At 37.3% G+C, this 24,463-nt stretch overlaps 1 protein-coding gene across 1 annotated transcript in view; it reads left to right on the top strand.

Moving 5' to 3' along the window:
* RFX6 (regulatory factor X, 6) overlaps positions 1–24,463 on the top strand; it is a 122,433-nt gene that overhangs the window by 85,322 nt on the left and 12,648 nt on the right. The window contains exons 5-11 of the mRNA XM_010861812.1: positions 4,154–4,231; positions 5,300–5,327; positions 15,286–15,393; positions 19,144–19,221; positions 19,339–19,452; positions 21,539–21,588; positions 23,937–24,096. Coding sequence (XP_010860114.1) covers positions 4,154–4,231; positions 5,300–5,327; positions 15,286–15,393; positions 19,144–19,221; positions 19,339–19,452; positions 21,539–21,588; positions 23,937–24,096 — 616 coding nt within the window. The remainder of the gene's footprint in view (positions 1–4,153; positions 4,232–5,299; positions 5,328–15,285; positions 15,394–19,143; positions 19,222–19,338; positions 19,453–21,538; positions 21,589–23,936; positions 24,097–24,463) is intronic.

Genomic DNA, 24,463 nt, shown 5'->3' with positions numbered 1-24,463 from the left:
CATGGCAAAACATTTCATCATGGTGTAATATTACTTACATGTTGAAAAAAGGATTATAAATGAGAAACAAGAAGATCAAATTATATAAAAGAATGAGTGCTGAGTGCTAAGTTGCTTCTGTCATGTCTGATTCTTTGTGACCCTATGGACTGTAGCATGCCAGGTTCCCTGTCCATGGGATTCTCTAAGCAAGAATACTAACTAGAGTGGGTTGCTATGCTCTTCTCCAGGGCATCTTCCCAACCCAGGGACTGAACCCATGTCTCTTAGTCTCCTGCATTGACAGGGGGATTTTTTTTACCACTAGCACCACCTGGAAGATCAATCAGCTTTAAAGCAATGCTTACTATGTATTGCTTCAGACAATGGTTACAATGATGTTTGTATTAATTCATTTTTAATTGGAGTATAATTGATTTACAATGCTGTGTTAGTGAAGTTATTTGAACTGTGGCATCTATAGAGCAAAGAGCAAGCTTTGCAAAAGATCGTGAAATTGCAGTTTATTTTCACTGTAATAGTTTCTCTTGTTCTCAGGCATCTCTTGCTTTATTTAACCCAATACAAAGTCATTTTCTTTTGGTATCTTAGTTCTAAAACCTAATAAAAGAAAAATAGTTATAATTATTTCAGACTTATGTTCACTAATCCTAATATGCTTGGCTGAATGTCATCTAAATATGTCCATTTGTTATGGTTTTTAGGTATTTACCTTATTATTTTCTATTACTATAGCTGATTTTGGTAATGTCTTTATCTATGATTTAAATAGTTTTCTTCTTTTAGCTTCTAATTAGAGACAAATGAACTCAAAATTTCGGAGTTTGCTTAAGTTTCATATTTCCTTCATTTCTCTCTTTGTCCCAATATACCATAGAGGTGCTTTTCCCTTATCTACCAGAGGGTTATTTTCTTACTGTAAAAATGGAGCTTATTCTCTTTAGGTTAATAGACTGATTTTGTTTTTCTTCCAAAACTGAAGGCTTGAACACTTATTCCAAGTCTGCTACACTCATAAAATATCTTCACTACCTTGATCAAATAGAACAGCTCTTTCTGAAGCATTTCTTATTATAATTATGTATTTTTTTCATATTTAGAAACACTTTCTTTTTCATCTCAAATGGCCCAGCGTCATTAGAGGCATCTTCTCTACCATCATACTGCCCTTGAAACCTAATGGGTGAGAAGCCATCTCTGGGACTCACATTTACAGAGGGCTCTGTTTCTGCCCTCTTTCAGCTGGTCTCCTCAGGAGACAAGGAATTCACAGCCCACATGAATGTGCCCACCTGGAGACCACATGCCCCTTCCAGCCCACATTTTAAGTCCATGGGGCCCAAGAACTCCAAACGGCCTCAGGCCTGCCTCCTGGGCCTATGTAGGCCTCTTCCTTCATCCATCCTCAAGAGACATAGACCTCCTGGGCTGCTCGGGGGCACCTGTTCAGGTGTGTGTGAGGGTGGAACTTGGATGTGGAGGTTGGAGTGGTCTCGAGCAGCCCCTCACAGTGAACAGAGGAGCAGAGGCTGGGGGAGAAGTGAGGTGGGGATGGCTCTTCTCACACCACCATGTTTCCTCATGGAACTTCAGGAGGCCAGGCATTCTACGTTCAGACCTACCTGCCAGATCATTATGGCGGTATGCTGTCACGACAGGACAGGGACATTTTGTTTCACAGTGTGTTCACTCGATTTATCTATTTTAAGTAATTAGGTATAAGGCCTGTGGGCCTCCATTTGTACTCTTGTCCTGAGACTTGAAAACATTTAGGGTTAGAGTTGCTCTGCCAAGTCCCATCTTTATTATTGAGGTCAGCAAAGGGGCCTTGAAGCATAGATCCTCCATTGTCTTCTCCACTTCAAACTCAGATGGCAATGCTAAGAAATGAATTTTTAAATATGATTACACTGAAGTCTACTGGAAGCCCCCTTATCCTTTTATTTCATTCCTTCCCTAATTTTAGATGAATGCAAATTGAAATGGTAGATAACCAAATATTTGATGGTGCTACATGGTAGGCAGAGAAGGGAAGGGAAAGTGAAGGCAGAAATGAGCAGACTTTGGCCACCCTCACTAAATACCCGCTGTCCGACTGGTGTTTGTGGCCCGTGTGTAGCATTTGTACTTGAGTGTAAAGTAAGTCAGGATTCTGCAGTTGAGGAGAATGGGGTACAACTTGAGATTCCATGGGATGCTACATTTGCCTGTGTCTCCAGTTCCATGGAGAAGGCAATGGCACCCCACTCCAGTACTCTTGCCTGGAAAATCCCATGGACGGAGGAGCCTGGTGCACTGCAGTCCATGGGGTCGCTAAGAGTCAGACACGACGGAGCGACTTCACTTTCACTTTTCACTTTCATGCATTGGAGAAGGAAATGGCAACCCACTCCAGTGTTCTTGCCTGGAGAATCCCAGGGATGGTGGAGCCTGTTGAGCTGCCGTCTATGGGGTTGCACAGAGTCGGACACGACTGAAGTGACTTAGCAGCAGCAGCAGCCGGTTCCATAGAGACACTGATAACAAACTGTTCACACTGTTAATTCCATGTTTCATATTTCCACTGATTCATCACATAGTTGTTTTCTCCCCACTGTTGCACAAAAACTTGAAGTGAAAATGACAGTGAATTGGGCTTTTCACTCCTCCTGAGGAAAATAACTTTTAAAGGGTCATATGCTTTTGTACATATTCTTGTACATGACATCATTGTCTTCCCCACACATAAAGTCATATTCTTCTCCATTCAATAAATGTACTACGAAGAGGACCCACTGTTTTCTGTTTCAGTTGACCACATTCAAATTGAACCAAGCAATTTGTAGATCGTTACACTGGATATACTTAGAGCCAGTGTCTACATTTACAAATTTAAGTGCCTACAGTTAAATGCCTGCAATTACATTTTTTTTTTCTTTTTATGCCTTTTGAAACCTAATTTTTTAGAGGTTTGAGGGGATTGGCAGTAGATGATTTTCCTTCTTTTTCAAGCTTAGAGCCAGAAATAGGACCATAAGTTGGGTTCAGTTCAGTTCAGTTCAGTTCAGTCACTCAGTCATGTCCGACTCTTTGCAACCCTATGAATCACAGCACGCCAGGCCCCATCACCAACTCCCGGAGTTCACTCAAACTCATGTCCATCGAGTCAGCGATGCCATCCAGCCATCTCATCCTCTGTCGTCCCCTTCTCCTTCTGCCCCCAATCCCTCCCAGCATCAGGGTCCTTTCCAATGAGTCAACTCTTCGCATGAGGTGGCCAAAAGTACTGGAGTTTCAGCTCTCAGCATCAGTCCTTTCAGTGAACACCCAGGACTGATCTCCTTTAGGATGGACTGGTTGGGTCTCCTTGCAGTCCAAGGGACTCTCAAGAGTCCTCTCCAACACCACAGTTCAAAAGCATCAATTCTTCAGCACTCAGCTTTCTTCACAGTCCAACTCTCACATCCATACATGACCACTGGAAAAACCATAGCCTTGACTAGACGGACCTTTGTTGGCAAAGTAATGTCTCTGCTTTTCAATATGCTATCTAGGTTGGAAATAACTTTCCTTCCAAGCAGTAAGCGTCTTATAATAATCATGGCTGCAATCACCATCTGCAGTGATTTTGGAGCCCCCCCAAAATAAAGTCTGACACTGTTTCCACTGTTTCCCCATCTATTTCCCATGAAGTGATGGGGCCAGATGCCATCATCTTCGTTTTCTGAATGTTGAGCTTTAAGCCAACTTTTTCACTCTCCTCTTTCACTTTCATCAAGAGGCTTTTGAGTTCCTCTTCACTTTCTGCCATAAGGGTAGTGTCATCTACATATCTGAGGTTATTGATATTTCTCCCGGCAGTCTTGATTCCAGCTTGTGCTTCTTCCAGCCCAGCATTTCTCATGATGTACTCTGCATAGAAGTTAAATAAGCAGGGTGATGTACTCCTCTTTCTATTTAGAACCAGTCTGTTGTTCCATGTCCAGTTCTAACAGTTGCTTCCTGATAGTTACTGTTAAAGAAGGATTAAACACATTAAGATGTTACTTGAAAAAAGTCAGGAGAGGAAGATGATGATCAAGCGACTGCAGTTCTTATCTGTGATTCACTTCAATTCTACTTTAGTTTTCCACTTCAAAAAACTATATTAACACAGAGCTGGTTCTTGTTCTAGGTATCATTATTATGGGATTGGCATCAAAGAGAGTAGTGCATATTACCACTCCGTTTATTCTGGAAAAGGCCTGACAAGGTAGAGTCCTGCTATCTTCAAGACAAGTTCTCTGAATGTCTTTAAATAATATATATTGAATAAAATGACTTGCTAACTTTGCTTATTGAAATGTTTTCCTTTAAGCATCAGACCTTAATTTTAACTTTGTACGGACACTTACAATGACTGGGCAATTTATATAATTTGCAGTCATTAATGAGAAATTACTGGTGAGCCAGGTGTCCCAGAGAGATGTAAAAGAGAAACCAGGGAAGCAGAATTACTTTTAAATTAATATTTGTTTCTAAGGCTAAATTGATTTTCAAGCTAGATTCAATAAAATAAAGGCAGAAAATGTATTTTTTTCTATGTGATAACCTGCTTTAAAGATGCTTTGGCCAGTATCTTATGAGAATGAAAAGCTTATTCATCTCTAGTCACATATGCTCTGATATACCAGCTTACTTTAGTATGATAAAGCTTCTGACCCCAGCTACTGAGTCTCTGTGAAGGAAAAAATACAAATGAATGTAAAGAACATGTTGCTCTAATCTGCCATCAACTCTCAGGAGGATGTTATTGACAAGTAAGGTGGCATTGAATGAAACCAGTGATAATATGCAATTATTATTTTTTAAAAATTAGAACTCCAAACGATTAGATCTGCATCCGAAATTTCTTTATGGTATGATTTACCAAGAACTGCTCTTAACTCTTAAAAGAATGATTTATTTTTAAAAGTAAGATATCTTGTGGAAAAGCAAATAACTTTAGTCACCTAAGTCATACTAAGATGAAACTCAGATACTATAGAGAACATTATGGCAGCTTATTAACCACTGCTTGCTGTGAAGTGAAAATACAGGCTAGAACACACAAATGCTTCGTATTATGTGCCTTCCTTGTCTCAATTCTTACCTGACTGCTCAATATCCTTTATTCTGCTTTCCCTTAGAGGCTTGGGTCCCTTTGAAAATCAAACACATTTCTCTAGATTTATTTCACTAGTCGTGGTGTAGTTACTACTTTTGTAGGTCCTCTGCATTTCCTTGATAGCTATAACTGTATATGTATTTTTAATTACTGAAAAATGTTCTTATTTTTAAGGTTTTCTGGAAGCAAGCTGAAGAATGAGGTAAGAATTATTTTCATTTATATTATATATCGCTATAACATGTATTACAAGCTTAACAATAGGGTTATTCATCCTTATTAGCAAATATAGAAATAAATGTTATTTATTAAGAGTCCCTTGAATGGCTGAGCACTTCAGACAGAGTTAAATTAGATTTGGGGCAATTAACGATTCTTTACATGGGCCTACTGAACCTCCAATTAACCTAGCAGGGGGAATTTTTCAATTATTCTCACCTAGTATTAGATACTAGAAAGAGTATTTTTTAAAAGACCACCATTGATCCAAAAAATTTTTATTTAAATTTTAAAAAGCCTAAAGCTGAGGATATGGAAAAAACTGGTGTTTGGAGTATATATACCTATTTAGACAAAACCTTTAATAGTTGTCAAGAACCCAAATGTTATGCTGTGATGTTTTACCGTGTATGTGTGTGATGTTGCTTCTCTCTTCTGCACTGGGGGTGATGGCAGGGTGTGGCAGAGGTGGTAAGGAGAAAGGGCCCACCACACACACAGCACACACTTTCTCACCCAACACACACTTTCTCTGTAGACTCCCCTCCCCCTTCTCACTCCCAACCAAAGAACAGGTCAACAAACTGACTTTATCTAAATGACTTAAACTACCATTAGAGACTGCATGGCTAATTAGGCACATGATCACGTCTTCATTATCCTCAAGTTAACTAATCACTAAAGGAGGTGCCACAGAACCCTGGGCCCATGACAATGTGTTGTGTGGTCCATCTGGACCTGAGGTAAATTGTAACTCCATTAGTTTGGTGAAATGATGCAAACATATTAAGAAATAATATAAAAACCCCCAATCTTCTGAAATGGCCAATTTCTTCCCACAAGTGCTTTTAATACAGTTAATGGCTAATTACATAATAAAATCCTCCAGATTGCTTTTTTATCAATGAAATAATAGCTCTTTATTAGATAAACAGTTGTGAAAGTGCAAAAATATTGACTTAGAAATACACTTCAGTTGACTGAAGTTTATGTCAATAGGGAGTTTAAATCATTTCTCTCAGGTGTTCCTTCTACTGTTTTGAAGAGCTGGTGGTACCATCAGTCCATTAGCTGGTACAGCATGCAGGTGGCAAGCCTCGCTTTATCAAGTAAAAGAAAAATTTTTCTCATGTCTACTTCTTCCTCCTTAGAAGAGCACAATAAAAACTCGGGTATAGATTTTGTTAATAAAGTAAAAATAATTTTTCAATTAGCCTATACAGCCTATTTTTCTAAAGCTACCTGAAGCAATAATAGAGTATAATTATTGTGATTATTATATAAATGAGCACAGTTAAGGGCTGTCTAAAAGCTCGAAAATATTCTTTTTGCTGTTCAGTCACTAAGTCATGTCTGACTTTTTGTGACCCCATGGACTGCAGCGTGCCAGACTTCCCTGTCCCTCACTATCTCCTGGTTGCTCAAACTTATGTTTATTGAGTCAGTGATGTCATCCAACCATCTCATCCTCTGTTGCCCCCTTCTCCTCTTGCCCTCAATCTTTCCCAGCATCAGGGTCTTTTCCAATGAGTCTAAATACTTTAAAAAAATTATGATAAGATATATGTTTAACAAAGTTGAAATTTTTTAAAATTGTTTTGTATTTGGAGTGACCAACCATCAGTTTGCTTAGGATGTGAGACTTTCAGTGCAAATCTTCATATCCTTCAGGTCATTTAAGCATTAAGAATGGTGAGGTAGGGAAAATAGGTAATAATATTGCCAGTTTACAGCTAAGGAAACTGAGATGTATTTGTTTTCTTACAAATTCAAAATAAAATTCTATTTTTTAAACCCATGGTTGAAATGTTAATTAATAGATATGTGCTACTATAGGTATGTGGGAACAAAATTGTGAATGGATAAGTTTGATCCTATATAGTGTAGCAGAAAAATGTACCTTGAGCAAGTCATCATAACTAATCATAAAGAGTGTCTCGAGGGTTAACCTAGTATAAGTGATTAAGGACATTTCCTACAGGAAGTAACATTTAAAGATAGAACTGAGATAAGTAGGATTTTGGAGGAGGAGAAGAGTGGTCCAGACAGATGGAACATAGATTAGGATTTCTCAGCCTTAGTACCACTGACATTTTAGGCCAGATAATTCTGTGTAGTGGGAGATGTCCTGTGCATTTGTAGGATATTTCAACATCACAGAGTCTCTGGTTTCTATCCATCAGATCCAATAGCTCTCCCTCCACCTCACTGTGAAAACCAAAAATGTCTCTGATGTTGTCAAATATTAAAAACCAGCAAACAGGAAGGCAAACAAAAGGAGCATCATGCTATAGATACATGGATAGTCTGGATAAGAAAATATCCAAATAAGGATAAAAGCCCAAAGGATGGAGAGAAATGACTGATTTTAGCCAGGAAGTACTGGAAGAGAAACTGGTAGAAAGAATAGAAAGATGAAGGGCTCAGTTTGGAACTTGCTATATTTTATGTTGTGTCCGACTCTTTGTGACCTCATGGACTGTGGCCTGCCAGGTTCCTCTGTCCACAGAATTCTCCAGGCAAGAATACTGAAGTGGGTAGCCATTCCCTTCTCCAGGGGATCTTCCCGACCCAGGGAATGAACCCAAATCTCTTGCATTGCAAGCAGATTCTTTACTGTCTGAGCCACCAGGGAAGCCACCAAGGAAAAGACCCTGATCCTGAGAAAGATTGAGGTGAGAGGAGGAGAGGGTGACAGAGGATGAGATGGTTGTATAGCATCACCAACTCAACAAACATGAGTTTGAGCCAACTCTGAGAGATAGTGAAGAACAGGGAAGTCTGATTTGCTGCAGTCTGTGGGGTTGCAAAGAGCTGGACATGACATAGTGGCTGAACAACAACAAATATTTGATGTGTTTATAAAATATCCAGTGTATACTTGAAGTGAGCAGTTGGATATATATGACTGGATGAGAGGATTTAGGTATTTAGTTTGGTGGTGACTGAAGTCATGGTAAAGGGTAAACACATAAAGGGAGAAAATAAATGAGAAGAAAAAAACATTATGAGAAAAGAGTTGTGAAAAGTGGGAAAGAAGAACAAGAGAGGAGAATCCAGAGAGGGAAGAGAAAGGAGAACATAGTGACACAGAAGCCAGGAGAAAAGAGTGCTTCCAAGGGAAGGGAATGCTTGCTGCTATCAAATGGAGCTAAAGGGCCATCAAGACACGGATTGGAAAAGGTCTATGGAATGAGTTAAGTACAGACAATAACTTCAGGGAGAGCATTTTCAGTGCTAGGGTTTGATTGATTTGTGAGAGAGCTAGGGTTTGACTGATTTGTGAAATGAGTGGGCAGTGGAATTGAATGTAGAAAACTTAGGATAGGGGTGGGCTTGACCATTAGTTCAGAAGGAAGATTGAACTGTGGTTCTGATGTTGATAAAACATAGTCAGTAAAGAGTAGAGACTGAAGATGTGAAAGAGAATTGAGAGTACAGGGTCACTGAAGAGATGGGCAAGGAAGAGCTTTGGAGTGGAGGAAGTGGCCCTAGAGAGAAGGAAATTTATTTCATTAAAACTGAAAAGAGGAATGGCTTAGTTCAGATGAAGTAGGTTTGTAGATTTTGTGGCAGGAAATTGAGATAGTTTGGTGGGTTTCGTTTCCTCTCTGAGGTACCAGCAGTCAGGTCATTTTCTGTGAGTGAAATCTTGGTAGGGGGTCGTAGAAGTCTGTAGAACTTTGAAGTCCCAGCTCTTCTCAGTCAGGATTTCCAGACAGAATGTAGTCTCAATGCCCCAAGGCATCCATTGTATGTAGGGAATGAGTACTTTTATGCATCTGAAATTGTACTAGCCAAGTGCTTTCCTTGGGAGAACTGAGAAAATGGTCATTCAAATTGTTTTCTACAGAACTTTTCTCACAGATTCCCGGTTGAGAGAGGTGGGAACAGTTTCTGGGGAAGACAGGAAAGGTAGAACATTGTAAAATGTAAATTTCAGGAAACAGCAGAAATGCAAAATATTTGGGAGTAATCAAAAGAAAAGCCATCCCTGGTGGCTCACATGGTAAAAAATCTGCCTGCAAAGAAGGAGACCCAGGTTCAATCCCTGGGTTGGGAAGATCCTCTGAAAAGGGGAATGGCTACCCTGTGTCAATTCTTCCTTAAATTTAGACATTTAATACTCTATTTAAAAATTTGAGAGGGAGGTGGGAGGGGGATTCAGGATGGGGAACACATGTACACCCATGGCGGATTCATGTTGATGCATATATGGCAAAACCAATACAATATTGTAAAGTAATTAGCCTCCAATTAAAAAAAATTTATATTAAAAAAATTTGAGTGAGCAGTTATTTTTGGAAATTAACTTGATCTAAAAGGATATATGGGGTTTCCCAGGTTGCTCAGTGGTAAAGAATCCACCTGCCAATGCAGGAGACGCAAGGACACACGTTCAGTCTCTGGATGGGGAAGATTCCTGGCAGTAGGAAATGGCAAGTCACTGTAGTGTTCTTGCCTGGAAAATTCCATGGGCAAAGGAGCCTGGCAGGCTACAGTCCCTGCGGTCACAATGAGTATAACACGACTCAGTGACTGAGCATGCACGCCTGCACAAAGGGTGTATAGGAAGTAATAGTTGAGGGAAGTATAAAGAAGAATACTCAAAGGAGCCATGTCTGGCAGATACCAAAATTATGACACTATTATACTAACTCAAATGTAGGTAGAACAAATCTACAGCAGAGATTAGATACCTGAAAAAAGGCCCAAGTGTATGTAATAATTTAGTGTGTAAGAAAGGACACATTATACCCAATGAAGGAAGAAGTATTTTTCAATGAATTGTCATAATTCCTTTATGGAAGAAGAGAGAGTACCAAATAAATAAATAAAATTCTTCAGGGCTTAATGTTAGAAAAATGGTCTATTTTGGAAAAAAAAAAATTCTAAAGTTTATATCTGTATGAAGTTCATATAAGTTATTAAATAAAAAATAATAATTAGAAGGAAATATATCTACCTCCTTTCTGAAGGGAGAATAACTTTTTAAGCATGAAAACAATTTAAGAAATTTCAAAGGGAAAAAAATGAAAACATGAAAAATTCTTTAAATCAAAGTATCATATACAAAATCTGAAGTCAAAAAAAGACAATGGGAAGATATTAGTCCATCGTCACATGCAAATATGACAATAGGATAACATCTCTACTACGTGAAGAAATACTAGCAATTTATTTAAAAAATAGGAGGACCTCAATAACAGTTTTTTAAAAAGACATGAATAGACAAAACACACGAGGAAGAAAAGGCCAATAAATGCGTGAAAATGAACTACCAAATACATTTAAATTAGATATTAAATAATGAAATTGTCAAATATAAAAATTATTATTAAGCTGGTAAAAGTATGGTGAGATAAGCTCTTTCATATCCTGCTGGTGAAGACAGAACAAATTTTCTGGAAGATCATTGCAAGATCCATGTTCAAATCTTAGACGTGTTCATACTCTTTCTCCCACTAATTTCACCTTTGTATGAATCTCACATAAAGAAAAAATAGAAAATGCAAACAAAATATTATGTACAAAATTGTTATTGACTATGGTGTGAAACATATCAATCTAAATGACTAATAATAAAAAATGGTCACATAATTTGTAAGACGTTTACAGGACTGAATATCATATCATTTATTAAAGACTTTTAATGACATGGAGAAGTGTTAGGAAGTAAAACAGGATGCAAAAACAAATATGGCTTCAAATATGTAAAATGTATAACATAAATCTGGGTATATATCATATATAAGTGATAGAGGATTAATAGCTACAAATACTATGCTATGCAGTATGGCAGCCACTAGCCACAAATGACTATTAATTACCTAAAACATTCAGTTTCTTTGTCACATTATTTACATTTCAAGTGCTGGCTAGTGAATATTGTGTTTGAACAGTGCAGATAATAGAACATTTTCATCATCCCAGAAAGTTCTATCAGATGGCACTTAGAGTGTGTTCAACTCAATAATAAAAATTGTCTGAGCCACCAGAGAAGCCCGATAAAAAGACCACCCAATAGAAATACAGTAAAGTGTGTGAACAGGCAAGTCACCAAGGTGAAAAAGAATGACACACACAGTGTCAGTGCTCACGGTGCCTGTTCTGATAGACCAGGCTCTATAATGCGTGCGTGCGTGCTAAGTCGCTTCAGTCGTGTCTGACTCTGTGTGACCCCATGGACAGTAGCCCGCCAGGCTCCTCTGTCCATGGGATTCTCCAGGCAAGAATACTGGAGTGGGGTGCCATGCCCTTCCTCAGGGGATCTTCCTGACCCAAGGATCGAACCCGTGTCTCCTGCAGCTCCCGCATTGCAGAGTCTTTACCACTGAGCCACTGGGGAAGCCCTTTATAATGTGTAGTCAATAAATATTTTGAATACCACCCTGCCAATAAATATATCTATTTTTAAAATGAAAATGAACATTAAAACCTTAATGAGTAATCATTTTACTATTACTGAACTAGCAGCAATTAAAACTATTAAAATATAGCCTTGTTAAGAATGGGAGCTAAGAAGCTTTTCTAAATGGTAGAAGGGGCAATACCTAATAAAACAGAAAGTTCACACACATTACGACTGCCTTCCTAGAGAAACCTTCACACTGTGCACTAGAAGGCATGTGTGTGGATGTTCACTGCAGTATTGTTTATAATTTCAGAATACCAAAAAATAGAAATTCCATTATGATATAGTAGGAAAACAAAATTTTATATATTTAAGAAAATACTACACTGCTTTGGAAATGAGTGAACTATAGCCTTAAGAATCAAATTAGGTTCATCTTGAATACGTAAAGTGTGCAAAAAAGCTCATTGCATGTAGAAAAATACATAGTATATGGTACCAGTTTTAAAGCAATAGTATATGTTATTTAAAAGCATTTACATAAGAGGTAAATTTTTAAAGGTTTGTATAGTAATGATATAAACCAAATCCAGAACATTAATTATTCCTTATGAGGGGGATGGGAATGAAATTAGAGAGGGCGAAAGAGGCCACGATAGTATTTCAAATGTCTGATATCTCAAGATGGTAAGTATGAGTATTTATTACTTTTTATATATACCTTCTTTTAAGTTTTAAATGTCTCATAATATAAAAGTGAACAAAATCAGTGGCAACAAAAGCAAAACAAAACATGGAGAGAAAATTGAGTCATTATCAACCAGCAGTATAAATTTTGATTGTTTAAAATGTTTTATTCATAAATATAGTGGTTCACATTTCAAAAATATCTTAGAGAAAGTCTCAGAACCCTTTAATTGCCAGGAATAAACAAACAAATGAAACCTAGTTTTAATACTTTGTCCTGGTCAAAGAAAACTTTTCCTGTGAATCTTCCAGTGTGGGTCCAATTTTGTTTTCAGTGGCTCTGGTAATGAAGTTGCCATTATTTCCTAGGGAATAGTCCCTTGATTTCATACATTTCAACCAGGAAGTTTCCCTGATAGCCTTCTCCTTAATATCAACCATTCATGACCAGTTTAACAGCTTTGTACCAAGATAAATAGCAAATCCTCCCTCCTTGGTATATGCTTTTCAAATATTTGTAGACTGTTATCATGCTCTCTTTTAGTCATCACTTAACCAAACTGTGCAGCTTAAATCCTTTAATCTTTCCTCATAAATCAGACCCTCTTGCTTCTAATCATATTGTTTCTTTTCTGTAGGTTCCTTCTTGTTTTCTTTTGGAAAAAAGATTCCTAATCGTTCAAGAGTAGTGAAGTCATCAGTTGAGAGAAAAAGAAAAGAAAAAGAAACAGACCTCCATAGCTGGTCTAAGATTTGGCACCTCATTTAGTGCAATTAAAATAGAAAGCCTACTAGTGGAATTAAAATTAATTTTTCCCAGTTTATCAATCTCTCCTTTCTTTTTGTGTTATAGGTTCTAGACAGAATATTATCATTTGATTTATACCAGCTTTGTACACACTTGTTAACATATCCAGACAAATTTAATTTTTGACTTTTTTTCTTTAGGCACTCTTCCCCCTGTTGATGTTCCATATGTGTTGCTAGCTTCTATCACAAAACTATTATTTATCAACATGAGAATTTTAAATAATAGTCAAAAGACATATACTCTGTTCCTTAATATGTGTTTCCATAGCACTGTAACATTTTTATTGGGAAATGTATTATTGTAACACATGCACACACACGGAGTTTTTAAAATAAGCCTAAGATAAAAACTCATAACCTACCTCATTGTTTAAAAGAGAAAAGTCCTCTTTGTGCCCTCACCATAATCACTTCCTGTCCCTACCAAACATTACTGCTCACAGAATTTGGTGCTAATTACTCCTTTGTCATTCATTGAAGTTTATCACTTATGAGTGTATACCATCATTATTAAACAATGTAGTGATGATTGTACTTAGTACCACTGAACTGTATCTTTTAAAATGATTAAAATAGTTAATATTATATATTGTTTATCATTGTCCAATTTACCACCAATGCATTAGTTATTATTGTTCCTACATAAAAATGGATTCACTTTTTCTATGACTTTCTGGTTTCATTCAACATTGAGTGAGTGAAGTCGCTCAGTCGTGTCCGACTCTCTGCAACCCCGTGGACTGTAGCCCACCAGGCTCCTCCGTCCATGGGATTCTCCAGGCAAGAATACTGGAGTGGGTTGCCATTTCCTTCTCCAGGGGATCTTCCCAACCCAGGGATCGAACCCAAGTCTCCCGCATTGCAGGCAGACACTTTAACCTCTGAGCCACCAAGGAAGCCCATTCAACATTAGGTTTTGTAATTCATCAATGTTAATATATGTAGGCATTCTCCACAAACAAAACCAACAATCAGTTGCGACCTATGAGTGTGTGCGTGCATGTTCAGTCATCTGACCCTTTGCAACCCCGTGGATTGTAGCCTGCTAGGCTCTTCTGTCCATGGGATTTCCTAGGCAAGAATATTGAAGTGGGTTGCCATTTCCTCCACCAGGGCATCGTCTCAACCCAGGGATCCAACCTGCGTCTCCTACACCTCCTAACAGTGCTAAAGGCAGATTCTTTAACACTGAGCCATCTGGGAAGCCTTTGCTAAGGCTCTGGTTCCACCATGACTATGTATTCTTTCTCTCTATGTGTGGGTTTCTTGTAGGTACATTAGAATTGCAGTATTATATGTTACTTATTTGTCACTTTTTCTGATTTTCGGGAAACTACCAGAGGGTGCTTTGTGGCTCAGTCATGTCTGACTCTTTGCAACCATTTGGACTATATAGCCCACCAGGCTCCTCTGTTCATGGGATTTTCCAGGCAGGAATACTGGAGTAGGTTGCTATTTCCTTCTCCAACCTTTGAAGGGTGCTTTCCAAAGGATTCAAAATAAAACAAGTACCTGAATTTGGCAGAGGGAGGGAGGTTGAGATGGGAAAATCCTGAGTACTAGTTTGGGAATCTGAAGAGGTAGGCTTCAATCACAATTTTACCACTAATTATCTCTGAGGCATAATAAATTAAAACTTCTTACCATCTCATTTATTTAATCCATAAATGATTTGGTAATTCATAGATGAATTTGGCAATTTCTGACCCTTTCATAGTAAAGTAATTTCAGTAGCCTAAAAGTAGCTCTTTAAAACATGTCATTAACAAATGTAAACTTGTGAACTAAAATTTCTAAAAGTTGTGAAAACTGAAAAAGTGTTTAAAACTAAAATCCGAAGTAAAAGAAAAAGGCCCCAACTATGAAACTATGTATGATTTGGCAACAGTAATTCTGCTGAAATATTAGTTTATCCAGGTATTTGATCTAATAAACAGTTTACTCAAACCTCCTGACTTGTTATGGTTTGAAAGATAAAGAAGAATGAAATTTTGTAGGTTTTATATTGTTAGAATTGTATATTGTAGAATTCTCTGTCATTATCAAATAGTTGATAATGATTTATTTCTTTTCATTTTTTAAATTATAGGGTGGCTTCACTCGTAAATATTCACTTAGCTCAAAAACTGGAACACTTCTTCCAGAATTCCCCAGCGCTCAACACCTTGTGTACCAAGGATGCCTTTCTAAGGACAAGGTATCAATTAAAGATACTTCTCTATTGATTTTCTGATATGTTGGTTCCATATCTCAATTTGCTGGGAATCTCATGGCACTCGTGGGAAACAGAAATCTGCATAATCAAACATAATTGACTGATTTATAGGAGGGACAAATGTTTACTAACATTGATTCAGGACTTTCCAATTAATTATTTACCATCTCCCTGATAGTATATTATCAGAAGGTGGTAAAATAAACCTCAAAAGACTAAAGTTTATTTTTTATTTAAAACTCAGTATCAAGGAAGAAAATCCTAGAATGTGCCAATCATATGCAATTTCTTTCATTTTAAGTGTGATATTTTCTACTAGCACCATTTCATTTCAGTAATTAGTCATCAACCACTTCTCTAGGACAGAATTTTTTCCTATCATTGAGGGGGTGATACCTTACTCGAAGATTCCAAAGATTCTTCTCAATTATGAAACTTTGTGCTCTGTTGCAAAATTTTTTGAAAGTTAAAGAAGAAACAGTTTCCTGAAATTCAGTTTATAAAATAAATTGCATTGCTTATGTAGTAAAGTCTAAAGCTAAATGCTCCCCTATTTCTAAACTTCTAGAGGCATTTGCTGGGTATCTGCTGGCTGACTAATAGAAGGATCCGCTATTATATCAGAGCATAAAGATTTCTACATTCTTTTCAACTAAAGTTCATTTTCTATTAGCATTTGAGAAAATATCTTTCAGAGTATATTTAAGTCAGTTCATATTTTTAAGGTGCAAAGACAGATGAATATGATTAACAAAGTCCAGCTGTGTTTAGTAATGGGCATTTGTAGAAACTGGAAATAAAAATGACATGCTGTTAAAAAGGTCTATTCATAGATAAGTAGAGATGCACAGTAACTTCATTCTAATTCATAATACTGACAGACTTATTTCCCAGTTAGGAACAGGCAAAATATTGAAGGTAGTTCCCAGATCCAGGCAAGCCTCCTGAAGTATGTCCACTTCCTACTATGCTCCTCTCCCATCACATTTCTCAAGGTCATCACATCATCTTTTAACCTTATGGAAATAATATGATATTATCACTTCAGATTGGAGACACTTCCAGTAAATGTTAACATGTGACAATTTGTGGGGGAACTTGTGGAAATCTGCGGGACCTTGGGGAACACAGTTCTTTGGGGGAGGGTATTATTGGCTCACCTTTGTGGAGAGGATGGCTCACATGCAAACATATCAAGAAGATGTTTACTATGTAAATATACCAGGTGAGGAGGGTAGACGGAGAGAGTAACAAAGAAAAAAAGAAGTGAGGAACATGTTCCAGTAGTTTATTTCAGCCTTCTCTAACCTCCAAGGAATTCCTTATCTGTCAACTTGAAAAACTGGTCTGTAGATCATTTCTCACTCAGTATTCAAGATGCTTAAATAAGCTCTGGTTTCTAAATTCATTCCCAGTGGCCCCCATCATGAGCCCCATACTTCCCTTTGTCCTTTGAGGACAGCTGGGCCCTGCCTTTTACCTACCTAGACAGTAGCCAAGTTCCCCAGGCAACGTGTCAGTTCATAGAAAGAGGGGTGTGGCTGAAGCGGAACACTTTTAAGCACGTACTTTCTTGAGGCAGATATGATGGAGGCTGCCTAGTGGGAAGCTGACCCCAGTGAACGGTGTTTGCTGAAGCTGAGGGACCTGCTTTTTGCCCCCATCAGAGCGTCACTCAAGACAGGTGCTACCTCCTCTCTTGCTCACTGACTTTACTAGAGCGAAGACTTGCCTCTGATTCTACCCTCTATAATGTGATGTATGTTCTCAGGAAATTGAGCAAAATTATGTTTATAAAGACTGCAAAGTATGCTACAGTGAAAAGTTCTTACCCTAAGACTGTGTAACTATTAAATAAGCAAAGTACCAATGATAAGATTTACAATTTTTGATGCTTTCTGCATAGAAGAAAACAAAATTGACACAAATAAATGGAAACACTTGTGAAGATAAAAGTTCACTTGTTCTTTAGTGGCTTTCAGGGGTCAAAGGGTTAATTTTTGACAACAGTTATTATTTCCTTTCTATCATTCATGCTGTTCTTATCTTCATTTGAAACTATGTCTTGCGGCCCATCTGAAAATTGTTGCTTAAGGTAAAGAGCATATTTCATTTGCATCAGTGGTGACATATCCTGGCAGAGGTGTGTAGTCAGCATACCTCCTTAGAGGTAGATTGGTAATTTGCATGCCATCATTATACAGCTTTACACTAAACCACAAAGATGTCTGATGTCGGTGGGCTGCAGGGATAAAGGTTGGAGAGCAAAGAATTGGAGTAGGACATCCCTGTCACCATCACCACCCTAGATACTATAAAGATAAAAATAGTTAACCATAGTATTGTATTATGGATTACTCCAGCCACTTTCATGTGTTAATTTATTTAGTCCTCATAACAACCCGATTAGATATTTACTGTTTTTATGATCTCCATTTTATAGATGAGGAAATTAAAACACATAAATGTTAAGTACTTTGCCCGACATCACATAGCTACTAAGTGGCAGATGAGAGCTAGCATTCAAATCCAGGTATCCTGCAGGCAGAGTTCACACCTCTAACATCTAAGCCTGTTCCTCTGTTCACATAGAACACACAACCTGTAACAGGTAGCAATATTTCTAGCTTATAAAATAAAAATGTTTTGAACATGGGTGTTCCTAGTTTCCCAGAAGATTAACAAGTTCTGCTGCTGCTGCTGCTGCTGCTAAGTCGCTTCAGTTGTGTCCGACTCTGTGTGACCCCATAGACGGCAGCCCACCAGGCTCCGCCGTCCCTGGGATTCTCCAGGCAAGAACACTGGAGTGGGTTGCCATTTCCTTGTCCAATGCGTGAAAAGTGAAAGTGAAGTCGCTCAGTCGTGTCCGACTCTTAGCGACCCCATGGACTGCAGCCCACCAGGCTCCTCCGTCCATGGGATTTTCCAGGCAAGAGTACTGGAGTGGGTCACCAGTGCCTTCTCCAACAAGTTCTAACCTTCTGCAAATTGTAAGATGTTTAAGATTTTCTATCTGTGGATACAAGTATTAGTGTATACATGGAAACAGAATTTTTGTAACAGACATTTAATGTTGAAATCTTTTTTGGCCAACGAGTCATTTAATATTATTAGTAATTTGAGGTAATACAGTCAGATCTTATACTTTGCATGAGGAAAATGGTTCCATGTGCAGCACGTCTTGTTTTATCTTCTTCAACACCTTATAAGTAATATGTTATTACTACTTGAAGATATAAAGCTTGGGATCAGAGACAAAGCAACCTGTGCAAAACAGTGCAGTGGAGCCTGTTCAGTGTTAGCTGACTCCATAGCCGAAACTGGAAACCCCTGCACCACGCTGCCCAAGCACCTGCTTAATAAAACTGTGGGAAGAGTTCATGTATGTTATCATTTTACATTTATTTCTCCAATCAAAGGAGATTTCCTTATTAAGCAGAAAATTACAATGTCACTTTGACTGATAGTTCCCTAAACAATCACTTTTTTCGTTTTTCTTATCACACTGTCCTGCAACTATCCATTTGCTCGCCTTTGTCCCTTCACAAGGCAGTGTGCGCCTTAAAATAAGAATTACGCCTTCACCTTTGTTTCCTCAGCATTGAGCACAGCGCTTGGTACATAACAGGAATTTTAACCATGTGCTTGAATATATGAACAAATGTATGCATGAACAAAATGAAGGCAGCATTGAAAGGGTGCTTTTGTTAAGATTTTTCTTCCTCAATATAGGTTGATACCCTAATAATGATGTACAAAACTCACTGCCAGTGCATCTTGGACAATGCAATAAATGGGAACTTTGAGGAGGTAAGAGTAACAAAGAACGCTTTGCTGACTGTATTATTTAAACATTCTTTTCTTGTTTTTCATACAAGTTCATGTTAAGGAAAAATGTTAATGTACATACTCTTTGTTCTCAACTAGATTCAGCATTTCTTATTACACTTTTGGCAAGGAATGCCTGATCATCTTCTTCCCCTGCTTGAAAACCCAGTTATAATTGACATTTTCTGTGTTTGTGACTCAATTCTTTATAAGGTAAGCTCTTTAGGATGACTTAAACATGTATTTCTCATTCCATCTAAACTTTTCAATATGTTTTCAGTAAAACTTGTTATTTCTAGCTGGAGATGCACTATTAATTTTTTCTGATTAGAAAGCAATCAGCTTAATAGTATGTAATAGTGAATGTATTTTAATGTAAATTTATATTAAGTAAAACAAAAATCAGTTTCTGTTTACAGCTAAGAATGATTCTAAATGTGACACACTTCCATAAAAACTTACATAATTTTATTAACTGTCTAAGATGTTTTCAGAATAAATAGTGGCTTTTTCACAGTATCAGAGTTTGGGGAAAAGCAGAATTAAGCACTCTTATAGGACTAATAACTTGAAAAATCTGGAAATCTCTAATGTTAATGCATTAATGATGAATTTTGTTCTTAAGCCAAACAAGAGTCCCTAAGTGTCTATAGAAGGATCAGGAAGGATATTGAAAGCAAAGAGGAGATGGTTGGCCACAGAACCAGCCATTCAGCTGGAAAGAGGGTAAAGCTAATTCCCCCAGGAATCTGTTCCCAAGTTACAGTAGATACAGGTCCAAGCTAAGGGAGAAAACTGTGCTACAATTTGGGTATTTTGAATTGAGTCTATCTGCATTAACCTGTTAAATTGTCATAAGGAAAAACAAAAGCTTTCCTTTTAAAACATATTAATAATTTGGGTAAGCAAGAAAACCCAAGCTGGAGCCCTGTTAAGTATTTTGGAGGAAAAATCCGTCTTAGTTAGTTGCTGCTATTACATTTTCAACTTTGCAGAGAAGTGAAGCAAACACTGAACAGTCCAGAAGCAACTTTGTACGTCGAGAACCAGTAGGCGGGCTTGACCTAGGATGAGGGAGTCCATATTTTCATCCTCTGTCCCATTCTTCCTTACTGCAGGATAAGAGAATAGAGTAGTGCTGTATATTCTCTACCTTTAATTAAAGTTGAAGAAAAACAAAGGAGGGCAAGGATTGTCTCATTTCTCTGGATCAAATAAGAATATCATCATCCAGAGAGAAATGGTTCAGTTTGCACTAAGTGATTATCTGCAACGTTTAAGACATGAGGAAGTAATCGGAAAGGTGAAAGCAGGTGGTTCCAAAAGTAGGTATGAGACCTGGGCTCATACACGCACATTTACCAGCAGCAAGGAAAAGCTGTTCCGACTGTCTTTCAGACCTCCAAAAAATATCCGTAAAGCGTGGCTTTCCCCATTGCCAAATGGTCTATTTCTTTGCCTTCAGCACAAAAGTCCAGAGTTTAAGTACCTTTCCATACACAAAGTTTTTCCCACAGTGAGCACTGTAAAGAGAGTAGTGTATTGTAACATGAGCTTTGGCAAGACCTTCATCCCACCTCTAGAGATTGGTCAGCTTTTAGTCCTTAAAACTGTGCATAATTACCAAGGCCAGTTCACTGGTGACGAGCATACTGGGCATCTACAACAGTCTGGCTTTAGTGTTTCATATACGTGGACTACACGTGCGTTTTGCTAGTAGGCTACGCAGGCCTTTGTAGACGAGTGTTTACTCTCATTTTGAAATATCTCCTGAAGCCCTCTTGGTCCTCGTCCCCAGACTGGCCCACTCAGTTTATGAGCCAGCCCAAGGGGTCCGTACTATTCATAACCCTTCTGATTCCCCATCTCCTTGATTTATCCATTTTTACTGAGCTGGTATCAGTTAGCACTAATTTTTTCTTTCCACTTGTTCTCATCAAGGTCATCCTTGATGAGAACCCATCTCACCCATGTTTAAGGTGCAGTCAGCCTAGCCCTTTCTTTTCAGTGTTCCTTATGTTCTGAAAACTAGCACTCTGTACTCAGTATATTCATGTCACCTGCTTAACTGGCATTGCAATATTTCTATAGACCCTTCCCCTTGCCTTTTACACACACACAAACACACATACACAGCTCACATATACATTCATTTTAGAGATAAAAGTACAACTTTCAGAAACGAGTTAACATATTATTCTCTGGAAAGCTCGGAATAAAAAGTAGCTGACAAAGAGTAAGTGTGTCTATAGAAATATTGAGTAAGGTTTTATGTTAACTCTCTTTTGCTGTGATTAAGGTTCTTACAGATGTACTTATTCCTGCCACAATGCAAGAAATGCCTGAAAGGTAGGTTCAGTCAATAAAATATACTTGCTTGTAAAGGGTTTAACCTTATACATTATAGTAAAGCAAAACATTCAGTAGAAATTCATTCATTCACCAGTATTATTTTCCTGCTCCTGCCCGTTTGTATTAGCTGAAGAGATGTGCCCCAATCTTTATATTCAAACCTCAATGAACAAAATTTGATGGGACAATCCTGAAATCCCTTTGAGAGCTGCCCAAGTGAAAAATAAATATTTAAGTATAGTTGACCTTTAAGATACTTGAGGAAGTTCTTCAATGGAAACTGGCTAGAGGGAGATAAATGGGATAATTTGTGGAAAATAACCACAATAATAAAAACATAAGGAAAATTGTTTTATATTTATTATACTTTAGTCTTAATTTTGAAAATCAGAAAGGAACATAATGGAATTATTACCTTCTTTTTAACAAAGGAGTAAGATCTCAAATGGAAATGATGCTTGAAGATTTTTCACAAAGTCTTTTCTGATGTAAGAACAATAGAAACTTGAAACAAAGCCAATTTAAAAAACAATAAATTCTAATAAAGTAATGAAATTTATTTTAGTATTTGGGGATACAAATATACATAGGCGGGGATAATAGGTTCTCAATAAATACATGATGATTGATAAAACAATCTTTATTTTTTATTTACCTTTTCCTCTAGACTGGTTTGTTTATTTAAATAGTAGTTGGTCTGTCAATAGTTTCTTGTAATTATTGTTATATAGTCTTTAAACATCTAATCTGAGCTCTGAATTAGGTAGACAACACTTCTGTGTAACAGCAAAATGGCTATGCTTACCTAGTGACAGGCATTCAGTCATGGGCTGTGTGTGCTGTGCTCAGCCGCTAAGCTGTGTCCAATGTGACCCCATGGACTGTAGCCTACTAGGCTCCATGGGATTTTCCCAACAAGAATACTGGAATGGGTTGCCATTTCCTTTTCCAAGGGATGTTCCTGATCCAGGGATCGAACCTAAGCCTCCTGCATCTACTGCACTGGCAGGCAGATCTTTTACCATTGAGCCACCTGGGGAGCCATTCAGCCATGTAGCTAACAAGTAGTAACGGCTGAATTTTATTAAACATAGTGTGGGAGTTTAATCTTACCCAAATTATTTCACCTAATTCCTACAACCAACCTGAAAAGTACTATTTATATATTTCTCTCTTAAGTATGCAAGTAGTTTGTATTCATTTAGAAAATGAAAAACATGCATAAGTGCACTTAAAAAATCACTGATAATCTTAGATTTTGAATGTCAGGTTATTATCTCACAAACTTTTTTCTAGGAATGTTAAAAAATGGAGTTATAGTACACATACTATTGCAGTATACTGTGAAAATCTTCCCATATCAACAAATACAGATGAGCATTTTTTAAATGATTGGATAGACATCCAGCATCTGAAAAATACTATATTTAATCAATTCCTTTTCATTGAACAACTGGATTTTTTTTGAAAAACAACCTGTTACAGTATTCCAAACTGTTATGATCCCAAAGTCACAAAGAGGAACCTGGAGTACAAAGAAGTTAATTTATTTGCCCAAATTAGTAGGAAGCAGAACCTAGATTTTAATTAAGGTCTGTTTAACTCTAAACTCTGCCTACTTTTATTCCTTTACCATGTCACTGCTCCCCAACATATGCCCCATCCTAAATATATTTAGATCAGTTTCATTACGATGTCATATGTAGGTTGTTGACTGACATAAATTTTTGTATATTCTCATAATATATTTATACAACCAACATTTGCAATTTTCTAAATGAGGTCCTATAATTTGTGGTAATTTATTCTATAGTTATATTTGAATTATAGGAATTATTAGGAATTTGAAATATAGGAATCATGTAGAATTATAGGAATATATTACTAGAAACAAATATTAAATACCTGAAATGCATTGTGATCCCAATGCATGTCTCTCAAGAAGCCAAGATATGTACAATCAAGTGCACACTTACCTTTTCCCAGAACTATTTTACAGAAGATGATTGAATTATCAATATTAATAATAAAGTATATCTTTATTGATCACTTTCTGCCATCCAAGTTTTAACCCAAACACTTTCCATGAATCATTTCATGTAGTCCTCATTATAATCCTGTGACATGAATACTATTCTTATTCCCATTTAACAGATGAGAAAATTAGAGTTTCAGGAGATTGAGTATTTTGATCAAGATGATAAATGGCAGACCTAGGCTGACTTCAGTCATGTTCTTAGAATCACAGAATAATACTATACCTCTATCAAACTGCATTTATTTAATGCATTGTGAACTATTTAGTATTTAATACAGAGGTTTTTGTTCTTTGGGAATTTTTATAGCTTATTAGCAGACATAAGAAATTTTGCTAAGAATTGGGAACAATGGGTTGTTTCATCCTTGGAAAATTTGCCAGAAGCTCTAACTGACAAGAAAATACCTATTGTGAGAAGATTTGTATCATCTCTGAAACGGCAAACATCTTTCTTACATCTTGCACAGGTACGTCAGTCAGCCAAGGGTATCTGAGTCACCAAATCAAAATTAAATCATTTGTTAGCAAAGACTGAGGAACTTTAAGAGACTGAGGACAAAGTGGACAGCAATTAAATCCAATGTGAGATCCTAGAGTGAATGCTAGAACAGAGAAAGGACATTAGTGGGAAAATTGATGAAATTTGAATTATGTCTGTAGTTTAGTTACTAGTATTGTACTCACGTTGGTTTTCTGATTTTGGTAATATACAATGGTAATGTAAAATGATGACATAAGGAGAAGCTGGGTAGAGAGTATATGGAAATACTCTACACTATTTTTTGCAACTTTTTTGCAAATTTAAAATTATTTTAAAATAGAAAGTAAAAAGAG

The sequence above is a fragment of the Bison bison genome, unplaced genomic scaffold (genome assembly GCF_000754665.1).
Source record: "Bison bison bison isolate TAMUID 2011002044 unplaced genomic scaffold, Bison_UMD1.0 scf7180017864473, whole genome shotgun sequence".
NCBI lineage: Eukaryota > Metazoa > Chordata > Mammalia > Artiodactyla > Bovidae > Bison > Bison bison.
Note: the sequence above shows the minus strand (reverse complement) of the source record. Positions and strands in the feature narration are given on the sequence as shown.